The sequence below is a fragment of the Molossus molossus genome, unplaced genomic scaffold, assembly GCF_014108415.1.
Source record: "Molossus molossus isolate mMolMol1 unplaced genomic scaffold, mMolMol1.p scaffold_m16_p_11, whole genome shotgun sequence".
NCBI classification, from domain to species: domain Eukaryota; kingdom Metazoa; phylum Chordata; class Mammalia; order Chiroptera; family Molossidae; genus Molossus; species Molossus molossus.
In genome coordinates this window covers 67,481,309-67,495,665 of record NW_023425346.1, presented here as the reverse complement: position 1 = coordinate 67,495,665, position 14,357 = coordinate 67,481,309, and the positions used below count along the sequence as shown (strand labels likewise).

The 14,357-nt window shown below is 34.8% G+C and overlaps 1 protein-coding gene across 4 annotated transcripts in view; it reads right to left on the bottom strand.

Annotated features, from left to right (window-relative positions):
- Positions 1-14,357, bottom strand: part of NCKAP1 (NCK associated protein 1) — a 101,639-nt gene that overhangs the window by 42,891 nt on the left and 44,391 nt on the right. For all 4 annotated transcript variants that reach the window (XM_036254185.1, XM_036254187.1, XM_036254186.1 and 1 more), the window contains 6 exons: positions 13,968-14,124; positions 10,717-10,773; positions 7,759-7,855; positions 7,402-7,508; positions 6,565-6,697; positions 1,704-1,785 (listed from right to left, as the gene is read on the bottom strand). In XM_036254185.1, coding sequence (XP_036110078.1) covers positions 1,704-1,785; positions 6,565-6,697; positions 7,402-7,508; positions 7,759-7,855; positions 10,717-10,773; positions 13,968-14,124 — 633 coding nt within the window. The remainder of the gene's footprint in view (positions 1-1,703; positions 1,786-6,564; positions 6,698-7,401; positions 7,509-7,758; positions 7,856-10,716; positions 10,774-13,967; positions 14,125-14,357) is intronic.

Below are 14,357 nucleotides of genomic sequence, written 5' to 3'. Positions count from 1 at the left end.
TGACCTCTTTTCAGATTGACAGACCTGAACTTAAAATTCCCAAAGACACAAGTCCTTCCTTTGTTCAGTATACCCACACTGTATACAGTACCTGCCAGTAAGTCATTATCAGCTGCCTTGGTTATCAGATCAACTGTCTTGGTATTACAGTGCTTGTGTTCAGGTAACCCTTTTTACTTTTGCCCCAAAAGCAAGAGTGATGTTGGTAATCTGGATATGCCAAAAAGAAGCCACAAGTCCTTCCTTCCTTTAAGTGAAAAGGTGAGTACAGTAACATAAGGTATTTTGAGAGTGCCCGGCCAGTGTGGGTCAGTGGTTAAGCATCAACCCATGCACCAAGAGGTCACTTTTTCGATTTCTGATCAAGGCACATGCCCAGGTTGTGAGCCAAATCCCCAGTGGAGAGCATGCAGGAGGTAGCCAATCAATGTTCTCTATTATTGATGTTTCTATCTCTCTCTCTCTCTCTCTCTCCCTTCCTCTCTTTCTAAAATCAATAAGAAAAAAAATAAATAAATAAAAAGATATTTTGAGAGACAGATCACACAATTTTTATTACAGTATGTTGTTATAATTGTTCTATTTTATTATTAGTTGTTAATCTCTTACTGTACATAATTTATACATTAAACTTTATCATAGGTACATATGTATAGAAAAAAACAGTACAGTTGATCCTTGAACAACATTGGTTTGAACTGTACTGGTCCACTTATGTAAATACATTTTCTCTCTCTTTTTTTAATATGATTTTTTTTAAATCCTCACTTAAGGTTATGACTTAAGGATATAAGTATCCTCAGGTGAGGTTTTTGTTTGTTGTTTTTTATCCTCACCTGAGGACTTTTTTTTTTTTTGCATTTATCTTCAGAGCAGGAGGGAGAGAGGGAGGAAGAGAGAGAAACATCAATGTGAGAGAGACACATGGAGTGGTTGCCACCTACACAACCACAGCCAGGGCCGGGGACAAACTGCAACGGAGGTACATGCTCTTAACAGGAACCAAACCCAGGACTCTCTGGTCTGCGGGCCGATGCTCTAACTGCTGAACCAAACCAGCCAGGGAAAGGATATGTTTTTTTATTTATTCTAGAGAGTAAAGGAGAGGGAGAGAGAGGAAAACATCAATGCAAAAGAGAAACAATGATCAGCTGCCTCTCGTATGCACTCCAGCTGGGGGTGGAACCTGCAACCTGGGCATGTGCCCCAACCAGGAATTAAACATGCAAACCTTCTGTGCATGTTCCAACCAACTGAGCCACATCAGCCAGGTACAATTTTCTTAATAACATTTTCTTTTCTCTAGCTTCCTTTACTTTAAGAATATAGTATATAATACATGCAACATACAAAATATGTGTTAATCAACTACTTATGTTATTTGTAAGGCTTCTAGTCAACAGTAGGCTATCGGTAGTTAAGCTTTTGGGGAGTCAAAATTTTCTCCTGTGCAAGGGGGCCAGCTCCCCTAACCCTGGCGTTATTCAAAGGTCAACTATATATATAGGGTTTAGTACTACCCATGATTTCAGGCATCCACTGGGAAATTTGGAATATAACTCCTGCAGATAAGTGGAGCGAGACTACTTTATGTTAAAAAAATAAGTGGCTCTTTTAATATTAACTGTTAAATGTTTTCCTTAATAATCAAATATGTAAATCTAATTAGAAGAAAATATACTTTTATTTAAAAGACTTATTACCTTGCTTTACACTTAGGGAAGTCATAGTGTTAACAAAAGAGGACATGATGATTGATTCATCTTCAGGGCAAACAGAAAGATTCTGAAAAGAAACAAAAGATGACGTTAAAATCATCTAGTTGGGAACCGAGCCATAGGTCGGTCTATCAACTAGTGGATGAATAAACAAATTGGTATATCCATCTTATGTAATATTTTTCATTAATAAACAGGAACAAAATATTGACACATACAATAAAATGGACGAATCTCAAAAGTATTATGCTAATTCAAAGAAATAAAAAACAGTTAACCCTGGCTGATGTGGCTCAGTCTGTGGGGGCATCATCCCATACACTAAAAGGTCAAGGGTTCAATTCCCAACAGGGTACATGTAGGAGGCAACCAACAGGTATTTCTATCTCTCTCTCTCTCTTTCTCCCTCCCTCCCTCCCATTCCCTAAAAAAATTTAAAAACTCTAAAAAGTTATATAGTATATGATTCCATGTATATGATTTTTCTCTTAAAGGCAAAAAGTGACAAAAAGCAGATGTGTTTGTCAGGTCTAAGAGAAAATCAACTACAAAGGTGCACAACAAAGCTTTTAAATATTGGAAATGTTCTCCATCTTGATTGTTATGGTGGTTACATGAATGCATATATAGCTGCCAAAATTAAAACTATATACTAAAAATTGGTGATTTTTATTAAATATAAATTATACCTCAACAAAAATAGGGCCAAAAAAAATCCCTCTCAAATGGCTAAAAAAATAAATAAAAATTTGATAAACTGCATTGAAATAGGTAATAAATTTTTTATGTTTTATTTTAACTTTTTTTTAGAGAGAGAGACAGAAACATCTATGTTAAGAGAGAAACATCAATCTGCTACCTCCTGCATGCCTCCCACTGGGGATGGAGCCCACAACCCAGACATGCGCACCCTGACTGGGAACCTCTCAGTCTATGAGACACCACTCAATCCTCTGAGCCACACAGCTGGGCTAAATAAACTTTTTAAAAAGTAGATGCTTTGCCCTGGCCAGTTTGGCTCAGCGATTAGAGTGTTGGCTCACTCTATCTGAAGATAACTGAAAAAGTATCCTCAGCTGAGGATTTAAAAATTATTTTATTTTATTTTATTTTATTTTATTTTTTATCCTCACCCGAGGACATTTTTCCATTTTTTGTTCAGGTAGAGTGGGAGGGAGAGAGAAGAACCGAGAGAGAGAGAGAGAAACATCGACGTGAAAGGAACACATCAAGTGGCTGCCACCCGCACGACCAACCAGGGCCGAGGACAAACTGCAACCGAGGTACGTGCCCTTAGCGGGAACCAAACCCGGGTCTCTCAGGACCGCAGGCCGACGCTCTAACCGCTGAACCAAACTGGCCAGGGCTAAAATTTTTTTTAAATGGATGCTTAGCGGGATGGGGAGGGAGCTATCAGTGGGGGAAAAAGGAGAACCATCTGTAACAAAAATAAATTAATTAAAAATAAATAGATAAATGGATACTTAGCTCACAAACAGCATAAATAATTTTTAAGACATGAAGACCTACACAACAACGTCAATGTATATGCCACTATACTGTACACTTAACAAATCGTTAAAATGGTAAATTTTAATTTATGTATAAAAATAATTTAACACCTATCACAATGAACTGTATTAACAGGTTAATCTTAGTTCTAAATTTAAATTCCAGCAAATGTTAAAAACACCATGCTTGTACTTTACAACAGAATAGGTGGTATAAAGCTCAGGTGTCGAGTTAAGACACTACTTCAAACACTGGCTCTGTTACTTATGAACTGTGCAATACAAGTTATATAAGATCTTTTTTCTTCAAATAATGATAACTATGCCTACCCTCATAGAGTTATTCTGCAGATGTAATGAAATAAACTATCAATAATTTGACAATTACTAATATTACTATTACTGCTGCTACTACAATGTATATAATTCCAGAAAAAAAAGAGAAATTCATTTTCTAAGATTGTTAACACACAGTTTACACAAAAAGACACCAAAAGATATAGAATGACTTAAAAATTTTAACACTAAAACATAAATCTGTAAAACTATTAATAAGTATCCAACTAGCCACAGCAAATTTCAAAATGACATGAAACCAGGAGTCTACTTTACTTTTTAGATTGCGACAGCATGACAGCCTCAGCTTTACATGGTAACTAATAACTATTCAAATTAAACTGCAGCAAAGAATAACACAGGAGGGATAAAGTCAGCTTTTCGATTTTTTTTTTTAATCCTCACCCGAGGACATTTTTCCATATTTTGTTCAGCTAGAGTGGGAGGGAGGGAGAGAGAGAGAGAGAGAGAGAAACATCGATGTGAAAGGGACACATTGAGTGGTTGCCACCCACACGACCCAGGGCCGGGGACAAACTGCAACCAAGGTATGTGCCCTTCTCGGAAACCGAACCCGGGTCTCTCTGGACCACAGGCCGGACACTCTAACTGCTGAGCCAAACAGGCCAGGGCTCAATTCTTTTTTAATGGATAGTCTAGAAAAGCACCTGAGCTCCATCTAGTGGACAAAAAAGAAAGACATTAGTTGAGGAAAAATGTCTATAATTCAAGGTAAACAATTACATGACATTTTTCTTATTTGCATTTAGGTAGGTTTCAAAAAAATTAGGATTTCAAAGTAGTTTTAGAGCCTTAAGACAGTCTTAATATTAGTCTTAATATATTTTCTTCCATTATACTATATATTAGCTTACATTAGAAACCTGTGATTTTATAAAATGAAGCAATACTTTTTTCCTGTCAGTTTCTTGGGAATAAAAATAAAAGAAACTTATATTAAGATGAAAAAGACCAAATAAAAAAATTATGGAAAGCCAAACAAATAAACAACCTAGGACAAAAATCAATAGAGGAAAATCCAAATTGAAAATAAAATTAGGACACCTATTTTCTTTTTTTTTTTAACTGGCCATCCTTTAACACATTATGCAGAAAGATTTATCTTTTACTTTTCCTGTAATATTTGGTTATCAATTATATGTCTCCATTATCTCCATAACCACGGTCAAAGCTCAGGTTCTCATCATCTCTCACCCAACCTACTACAATTTTTATTTTATTTTATTTATTTATTTTTTAATTAATTAATTTATTTTTTAATTTTTGTTACAGATGTCTCTCCTTTTTTCCCCATTGATACTCTCCTCCCCATCCCCCCATTCCATCCCTGGCTTTGTTGTCCATGTCCATTGGTTATACGTACATACATATTAAGTTTTGTGGTTTATCTCTTCCCTCCCCCTACCACCCCCTCTTCTGAGGGTTGTCAGTCTGTACCCTACTTCCACGTCTCTGGGTCTTCCCTGTTCCTCAGATTGTTATGTTCATTATATTCCACAAATAAGTGAGATCATGTGGTATGTCTTTTTCTGCTTGGCTTGTTTCGCTTAGGATAACACTTTCCAGCTCCCTCCATGTTGTCTCAAAAGATAAGAGATCTTTCTTTCTTACATCTGCATAGTACTCCATTGTGTATATGTACCAACACTATTTTATTAATTCGTCTACTGATGGACATTTGGGCTGTTTCCAGATCTTAGCTATTGTAAAGAGTGCTGCTATGAACATGGGGGTACATATATTCTTCCTGATTGGTGTTTCAGGCTTCTTAGGGTATATTCCTAGAAGTGGCATCACTGGGTCATATGGAAGTTCAATTTTTAATTTTTTGAGGTAACACCATAGTGGTTTCCATAGTGGCTGCACCAGTCCGCAGTCCCACCAGCAGTGCACAGAGCCCCCTTTTCTCCACACCCTCGCCAACAACTGTTGTTTGATGATTTGTTGATGGCGGCCATTCTGACAAGTGTGAAGCGATACCCCATTGTTGTTTTAATTTGCATTTCTCTGATTAATGATGTTGAGCATTTCTTCATTTGTCTCTTGGCCATTTTCATGTCCTGTTTGGAGAGGTGTCTATTCAGCTCCTCTGCCCATTTTTTAATTGGGTTCTTTGTCTTTCCTTTTGTTGAGCTGTATGAGTACTCTATATATTTTGGAAATTAACCCCTTCTCTGATGTATCATTGGCAATGATGCTCTCCCATACAGTGGGTTGCCTTTCCATTTTGATGGTTGTTTCTTTTGCTGTGCAGAAGCTTTTCAGTTTGATATAGTCCCATGTATTCATATTTTCCTTTGTTTCTGTTGCCTTAGGTGATGTATCAATGAAAATTCTGCTGCGTATGATGGCCGAAATTTTGTTTCCTACATTTTCTTCTAAGATTTTTATCGATTCATGGGTCACATTTATGTCTTTTATCCATTTTGAATTTATTTTTGTGCATGGTGAAAGTTGATGGTCTAGTTTCATTTTTTTGCATGTAGCTGTCAAATTTTCCCAACACCATTTATTAAAGAGTCTCTTTACTCCATTGTATGCTCTTGCCTCCTTTGTCAAATTGCAATTTTTATTTTAATCTCTCTGCCTCCTCCGTTGGCTCCCAGTAACCCATCAACTACACTGAGCCAGGGTGATCTTTGTAAGTAGTAAATCTGATGTATAACTAACTTCCTCTTTGCAAGACCCTGTATAATTTAGTGACTGTATACATCTACCTCAAGATAAAGAACCATTCCTTGCATTGTGTTCATTCTGAGCTATGTACGCAGTTAAGCATAATGCCTATCACACTGAACTACAACTAAATGCGTTCTCCCCTCTAGATGATTATTCCCTTGACAAGATATGACCATAACTTATTACATTTGTATCTCCACCACAGAGCACAAGATTATAAAATGCTGGTTGAACAATCAAATCAGTTACTAGAAAGCAGGGAAGAAACAAAAAGGAAAATAAAATGAGAGAGTTTTTACCTGCACAAGTTCATTGAGGACAACAGCATCAAAGCCAGAAAGGTACTGCACGTAATACCTCTGCATTACAGGTCCATATTTCCTTACGTGTGCTCTAAGCTCTTCCATGTAAAATATTAATTCAGCAATGTGCCTTTTATTAAAATTCAAGAAAAATATTTCAAAAAATGAATTTATCAAGAAAAATGTGAAATGCCTTTGATATTACTACAAGAATTTTTAGAAAAATCATGGTTAAATATTTAACATCAATTATGTTTTAGAATTATTTTATATGAATAAAAAAAATCACAGGAAACAAAAGAAAAGCTAATACTAAAATATTGACAGTCAAGTCCAAAGTGAACATAAAACTAGGTCATTTCATAAATATTAATTGTAAAAATCACAATAAAAGATTGGGAAGCAGTAAGATTTTTCTGTATGCTCTTATTTTTCTGCTTCATTTATCTAACTTGTTAGAGACTTGACAAAAATGATAGAAGGACATTTCAAATGACAAACTTGGTTGCAACTCCATAAGGATTCCTAAATTTCTATGTAGCATGTCACTTTGAAAAATGAATTCCATGGGAAAGTGAGTGACTACAGCAAGAAAACAAGAATTTTATGACCACCTAGCGTATTAGCAAAGGAAACATTAAAAGCCTTAATTTTAAACTCAAGTTGACTTTGCATTCTAATTCATATCATCTAATGTTATGTTACAAATATTTATGATAAATATGAAAAGCCCTAAAAAGTTCTTAAAAATAATTTTACTTCAAAGGCCCCAAATTACACAGCTTATAAATCAAAATATACAAAAAATAATTTTTTTTAATGTTACTAACTTACTTATCTATGAAGTCATCTGCACTCTTCTTTGGCATGTTATCTGCATGACGAAGTAGCCAGATAATTTCATCACGGGCAAACGATAATGCCATAAAAACAAAAAGTGCCTAATTAAAAAAACAAAACAAAACACAATGCTTACTCTTATACAAAGATGTTTAAAAAACCTATTCATAATCTTTCTCTATATGTGAAAAGTCATTGCCAAGAACTAATAAAACCAAGTTCAAAAAGACATCAACAGAAATGAGATAACTGAAGAGAAGTGGAAAGTATGTATCAGGAAGAGCATTCATGTAAGCTAGAAGTGAGGAAAATGTAGAACGATACAGTTGACATAAGAATTAAATCAATTACCTTGGGACCTAGCAAGCCAGGTTGATCAGAGAGGACCGTAGCCAATTCTTTCAGTGCAGACCTTAAAAACTTGCGTCTTTCTCTGTGCATTGAACCACTACAGGAAAAGTCAGTATTATATTTTATCTGTTTCTACTAAAATTATTATTGGCAATTAAATAACTTATCATTTTAGGGTCAACATCCAAAGTTATTTTTGTGAAGCAGAAGCTGTTTACAAAGAACTTCTATGTGTTTGTCATTAAGTAACTTTTCAATTTTATGTTTATCCTTGCCTTTCTAGTGCTGCTTTTGTAACCATGTTTATTCTGTTACTCTCCATCTATCAAAATATTATACTCAAACTTCAAGACCAATCCTGCAAGAAGCATTTCCCAATATCCAGATGTGTATTTCTGAATAATTTCTGAAATTTTAGTACCATACAGCCTAGCATTTTACAAAAAGGACTATGGAATCCTTGAATGTAATCACTGTTCCACTGTATAAATTTCTGTCACTCCTACATAGAAATCAATAAATACAACAATAAATATCTAATTTTCCATACCCTCATTTACTAAGTATATTCCTAATAAATATACTGACTAAAGAGCTGTATTCAATAAAAATATTGGGATGAGATCTATTTGGTACTCTTGTTTAAAAGCGGAAAAATGAGGGATAAAAGGATAATCATTTATATTCATATACTAGGTATTTTAATAATAAAATGGAAAGTAGAAAAGTTATTCTCACATACTAACATGGGAGAAAAAAATCATAAAATGTTCTAAGTATTCCAACCCCTCATACTATGCAAAATATACACTGCTCCAAGAAAGTTTTAAAATTTACATAGGTGCAACAGCTAAATAGACACACACGAAGTATATGCCAAGAAACCAAGTATCAGAAATATACAATACCAGAAATTTAGCCATGAGACAGATCAGTTTGAAAAGACATTAACATCCCACCCTCCGCCTATATGACCTTAAGTACTACTTCTCTAAAGTTTCAGCCATCTATAAAATAGGGATGGTGACACCTGCCTCAGAAGATACATCTTTCATAATGCTCATATATAGTACTTTAACAATGTTATTTTAATTCCAGTGACAAGTTCTTTTTTATCTGACAACAATAAGTAATCTGAGCCTGGCTAATCAGGCTCAGTGGTTAGAACGTTGGCCAAAGGAACGAAGGGTCTTGGGTTCAATTCCCAGTCAAGGGCACATACCTGGGTTGCAGGTTCCATCTCTAGCCCCAATCGGGATTGTGCAGGAGGCAAGCAATCAATGTGTCTCTCTCACATCGATGTTTCTCTCTCTCCCTCCCTTCCTTCCACTCTATCTAAAAATCAATAGAAAAATATCCTCAGGCGAGGATTAACCAAGGGGAAAAAAAGTAACATGGTATAATTTCTAAGAAGAAAGTGGGCAAATAATATTTTGATTATTTTACTACACAGGGTTGCTGCAAGGAGTCTATATGGTGCTATTAACATCAAGAGAAAATTAGCCCAGCCGGTGTGGCTCAGTGGTTGAGCGTCGACCCAGGCACCAAGAGGTCACCAGTTCAATTCCCGGTCAGTGCACATGCCCAGGTTGTAGGCCAAATCCCAGGTGTGGCTCAGGCAGGAAGCGGCCAATCCATGTTCTCTCTCATTGATGTTTCTCTCTCTCTCTCACTCTCCCTTCCCCTCTCTCTAAAATAAAGAAAAAAATTTTTTTTTTAATTATAAAGTTCTATATCTGACACATGGTAATGAGTGATAGGAATTACTACTGCATAACATTTGTGATTATTTTATATAATAAGGAAATTAAAAGGTCTTACTTTTAAAAGTCTTTATAAAAGATACCTATGACACCATACATATGCTACAATAAGGTCTATTCTATGAAGAAGTGAAAATCATGTATTTCTGTAGGTCAGAAAATTCTAACACTATAAAGTATTGTTTATAGTAGAGAATGATTTTTTAAAAAATAATATAAGCACTTCATTTAAGTGGGGAAAAAAAGGGAGAAATTATATAGCACAGACAGCAATGAAAAAAGATGGTTTAAATTCCCAATATCCAACCTATAGCCTAATCTTAAAATTCTAAAACTTCCTGTGATTTTATATTTTTCCACTTATGGCAGTGGTGCTTATCTTAATTTTCCCTTATAAAAATACTGATGAATCAGATGATGTTATCTATGTATTACCTAGGCTCCTTAGAGAAAATATTCTACACAATTATACCGTACACACAATTAAAATCAACTATCAAATTATTTATAGTAATTTCAGCCCAGCTGGTGTGGCTCAGTGGACTGAGTGTTGTCCCAGGGACTGAGAGGTCCCAGTTCAATTCCCGGTCAGGGCACATGGCCGGGTTGCGGGCTTGAACCCCAGTAGGGGACATGCAGGAGGCAGCTGATCGCTGTTTCTCTCTCACATTTTTGTTTCTATCTCTCTCTAAAAAATCAATAAAACCTATTTAAAAAAATATATTTATAGTTATTTCACAAGCAAATTGAAAAGATCTTAAATACACCAATTTCTAATTTTAAATTATCTATATATTTACTAAAATTTAGAAAAAAGTGTGGGGTTAACATACTTTAAAAAGTAAATATCATTTGGAAGGGTATGAAGTTATATCAGTTTTCATGAAAAAGTACAAAAATCATCCCAATTTGCAAAGTATTAGCATGGGAGCCCAGTGGCAGTAAGAGACTTGAATGACACCTAAATTAAAAGTCACTTTTAATTCCTTACAGCTTTTTATCAACACTTCAAAAATATTTAAAATCTGTCTGCACTAATTCCAAGGTTACTAGAGACTGAAGCTATATACTTATTTCCTATTGATTAAAAGTCCCCATTTCTATTACCACATCTTGCATACCATCAAATACACTCCAACAAAATAATGCTTTAAGACTTAATTAAAAGGACCACAGATAAGATAGAATTACTTACGCATGTGACACAGCAGCCTCTTTGCATTCTCTTATGTCATTAATACGTTTATTATAGCTATGTGCAAAAATAAAAATTGGAACCATATTAATCTTAATTTGAGCAATAACAGTCAAAATAAGTTAATCAAATACTAAAAGTCAATTAAAAATGACGTATTATCAAGAAAAACTGGCCCTCAAACTGGAAATGTATGGAAGGGGACTACCCACATCTCTCCTAAGTATCCATTCAAGGCTTCCTAGAAAAATAAATTTTGTAATATATTAAATCTAACAATAAAATTAAGTTCACAATGTGATTTTACTTTATTAAATATACTTCCTTAAGCCCTACTAGAGGCACTAAAATTATACTTCCAACACAATTAACAGTGATTTCCAAAAATGTAAAGTATTAACAAAGTTATTCTGACTTTTTATCACTTCTGACTGTTTATGCTATCTCATAAGCATAAAAAACTTCTCAAAGGACATTAACTAGTGATCAACACTAATGATTGTTTAGGGATAGGGGTTTTGTGGCAGAGAAAACTGGAGCAGGAAAGCATTTGATTAGTTTAAATTAACACCAACACCAAACATTTTAAAGGTGCCATTTGAAAAATAAATGTTAATAAATGTATGTCAATTTATGAATACTAAGTATAAAAACTCAAAATTCCTAAAATGTTAAAGAAAACCTGGCTAAAACCACTTGACACTAAGAACTTAAACTTCTAAATTAAGAATACTAAGATTTAGCCCTGGCCGGTTTGGCTCAGCGGTTAGAGCGTCAGCCTGCGGTCCTGAGAGACCCGGGTTCGGTTCCCGCTAAGGGCATGTACCTTGGTTGCAGTTTGTCCCCGGCCCTGGTCGGTTGTGCGGGTGGCAACCACTCGATGTGTTCCTTTCACATCGATGTTTCTCTCTCTCTCTGTTCCTCTCTCTCCCACTCTACCTGAACAAAAAATGAAAAAATGTCCTCGGGTGAGGATAAAAAAAAATAAAAAAAAATAAAAAAAAAAAGAATACTAAGATTTATGTGTTCTTTGAGCACATGTCCAAAATATACTAATTCTACATTGTCCTTTATAATTAATAAACTTTTATAATTGTATCCTGACTTGTAATTACTATGTTAATTCACATTTTAAAGTAGATTGATCACTCACTAGTTAATAAAACTTAAAATGTCTCTATCCAAAAACTTTAGACAGAGCTATTTAAATGGTAAATTTATCATTAAAAAAAGCATAATAACCCTGGCCAGTTTGGCTCAGTGGTACAGCGTTTGCTCTCGGACCATGCGTCATGGGTTCAATTTCGGTCAAGGGCATGTACCTCTGTTGTGGTTCGTTCCCAGCCCTGGTTGGGGTCGTGCAGGAGGCAACCAATCAATGTGTCTATCACACTGGTGTTTCTGTATGTGTGCATGTGTGTGTGTGTATCCTCCCCCCACTCTGTCTGAAAATAAATGAAAAAATATCCTTGGGTGGGGATTAAAAAAAAAAAGCGTAACAAAAAGACAACTCATTACATGGTGTCACTAAACTTACTTGTATCAGACATAACATGAGCTCACTTAATATACAAAGACCACCTGGTTCTAAATGTTTACATACATTTAAATATGATTCCATAGAGAAGTTGTCAATATGCTAAGACATCATACAAGTTTCATGATTTTCAATCTGAATGAATTAGAAAATGTCAAAGCTCATATGACATGGATTATTTCTGAGTATTCCATCATCTGAAATAAAAGCTGAATTAAGACCTGAAAAGTACATGGGGTACTGTTTCTCATATCATGACTGAGAAACTATCTGCATGAGACTGTCAGAATTACCTATAGTGACAGAAATCAGACAGTGGTCATTTGAGAAAGGAGCTGAGGGGAGGGAAACCAAGGTTGACTACACTAAGCACAAAGCAGCACAACAGAATTTTCTAGGTATAATGAAAATGTTCTATATCTTAAACTAGGGAATCTCCTAAAGTATTCATATGCAAAGTCACCTAGCTTTACATCTAACATTTGTACATTTCTGTGTGTAAATTTTATCTCAACAAATTACTGGGGGTTGGGGAGCAGATTCCCTTAACCTTTCCAAGAAACAGATATAAGAAATGGAGGAGGTTAGGAATGGCACCCAAGAACCTAGATTTTAGTTCATATCCTAAGATAATTCTTATGCACACTAAAATTTGAGACATAGCTGTTTAATTGTGAGTTAGACATATCTTTATTTTTTAATAACTAATAGATGCTTTATTTTGATCTCAATTTAATTAGGACATTAATAAACAGAATATGAAATAAATGTAATAAAATTTAATTTCTGTCCAGCCAGTGTGGCTCAGTGGTTGAGCATTGACCCATGCACCAAGAGGTCACCAGTTTGATTCCTGGTCAGATCACATGCCCAGGTTGTGGGCCAAATCCCCAGTGGGGGGCGGGGCATACAGGAGGCAGCCAATTAATGTTCTCTCATCGATGTTTCTATCTCTCTCTCCCTCTCCCTTCATCTCTCTCTAAAATCAATAAAGTAAAAGAAAATTTTCAAAAATTTAATTTCTATCTGAAACTAACAAGCCAAGCATAACATTTCCAGGTACAGGGGATACCAGGATATTTTAGATGCTCCTAATTTCAAAAGATTTCATAATTGCTACCAAGTCTGAGCTAAACTTGGCTCTTATATATTGGCTACAAGAACCTCATGTGGAAAACATTAAAAATATCAGGAACAAATTTCTGAAAATTATTTGCTTTACAAAAAACAAATGTAAATGAGTCATTTGGAATACTACCTTCCTATTAAAAGGAAACATGATTTCCTATAGGCAGCTTCCGACTTCTGTAATTGTTACAATTAATTTAATAAAACATTTTTATTCATATACTTTTATAGATACACTGTAATCTAAAAGTACTTCTAAAAATTTCAAAACTCTAGTACATATATGGTGCTTTTAGTAATATTTTTGTCTAAAACCATATTATAACTTGACATATCTTCTTTTTCCTAGAACACAAGTTTTACAAGGGCAGGAACACTAAATATTTTAATCTATGAAGTTAATCTGTAAAAAATAGGAATAGTACCATATCAGGATTATCTTTAAAAACAACTTGCTATGATTGGTAAAATGGCACAGGCAATATCTTCTTGCATCATTATTACTCTTCTCTATCCCCAAAACTTCAATGAAGATAATCCACTCACTATCCTTATCCAAAAAAGAAAAAAACTGAAAATGCCATACCCTCGTATGTTTACAAATAAGTCTTCTGCAGCTTTGTGAATGTGGAAAACTTCATCCCGAAAGAGAGAAAGGCAAGAGCTACTTTGAAGAGCTAGCTTCCAAAGGTTCAGTGCTGTTGTATCAGTATTGAGGATCCCATGGCACAAAATAAAGCCAACTTTAAACAAGAAAAGTAAATACAAATATAAAAGTTTTCCAAAGTTATGTTATTTCAGTTACAAAATATCTTTTCAAAAATACAGAACAGTAAACACAATTACTAAATTAAGGCTTTTAAGTGACAGGTAATGATTTATAAACATACAAGATGGCAATAATATTGTTCTTCTTCAGTAATTTTCTGTACTCTGCAAAAATTAGTTCTGTGAACTCTGACAAAAAGGGGGGGAA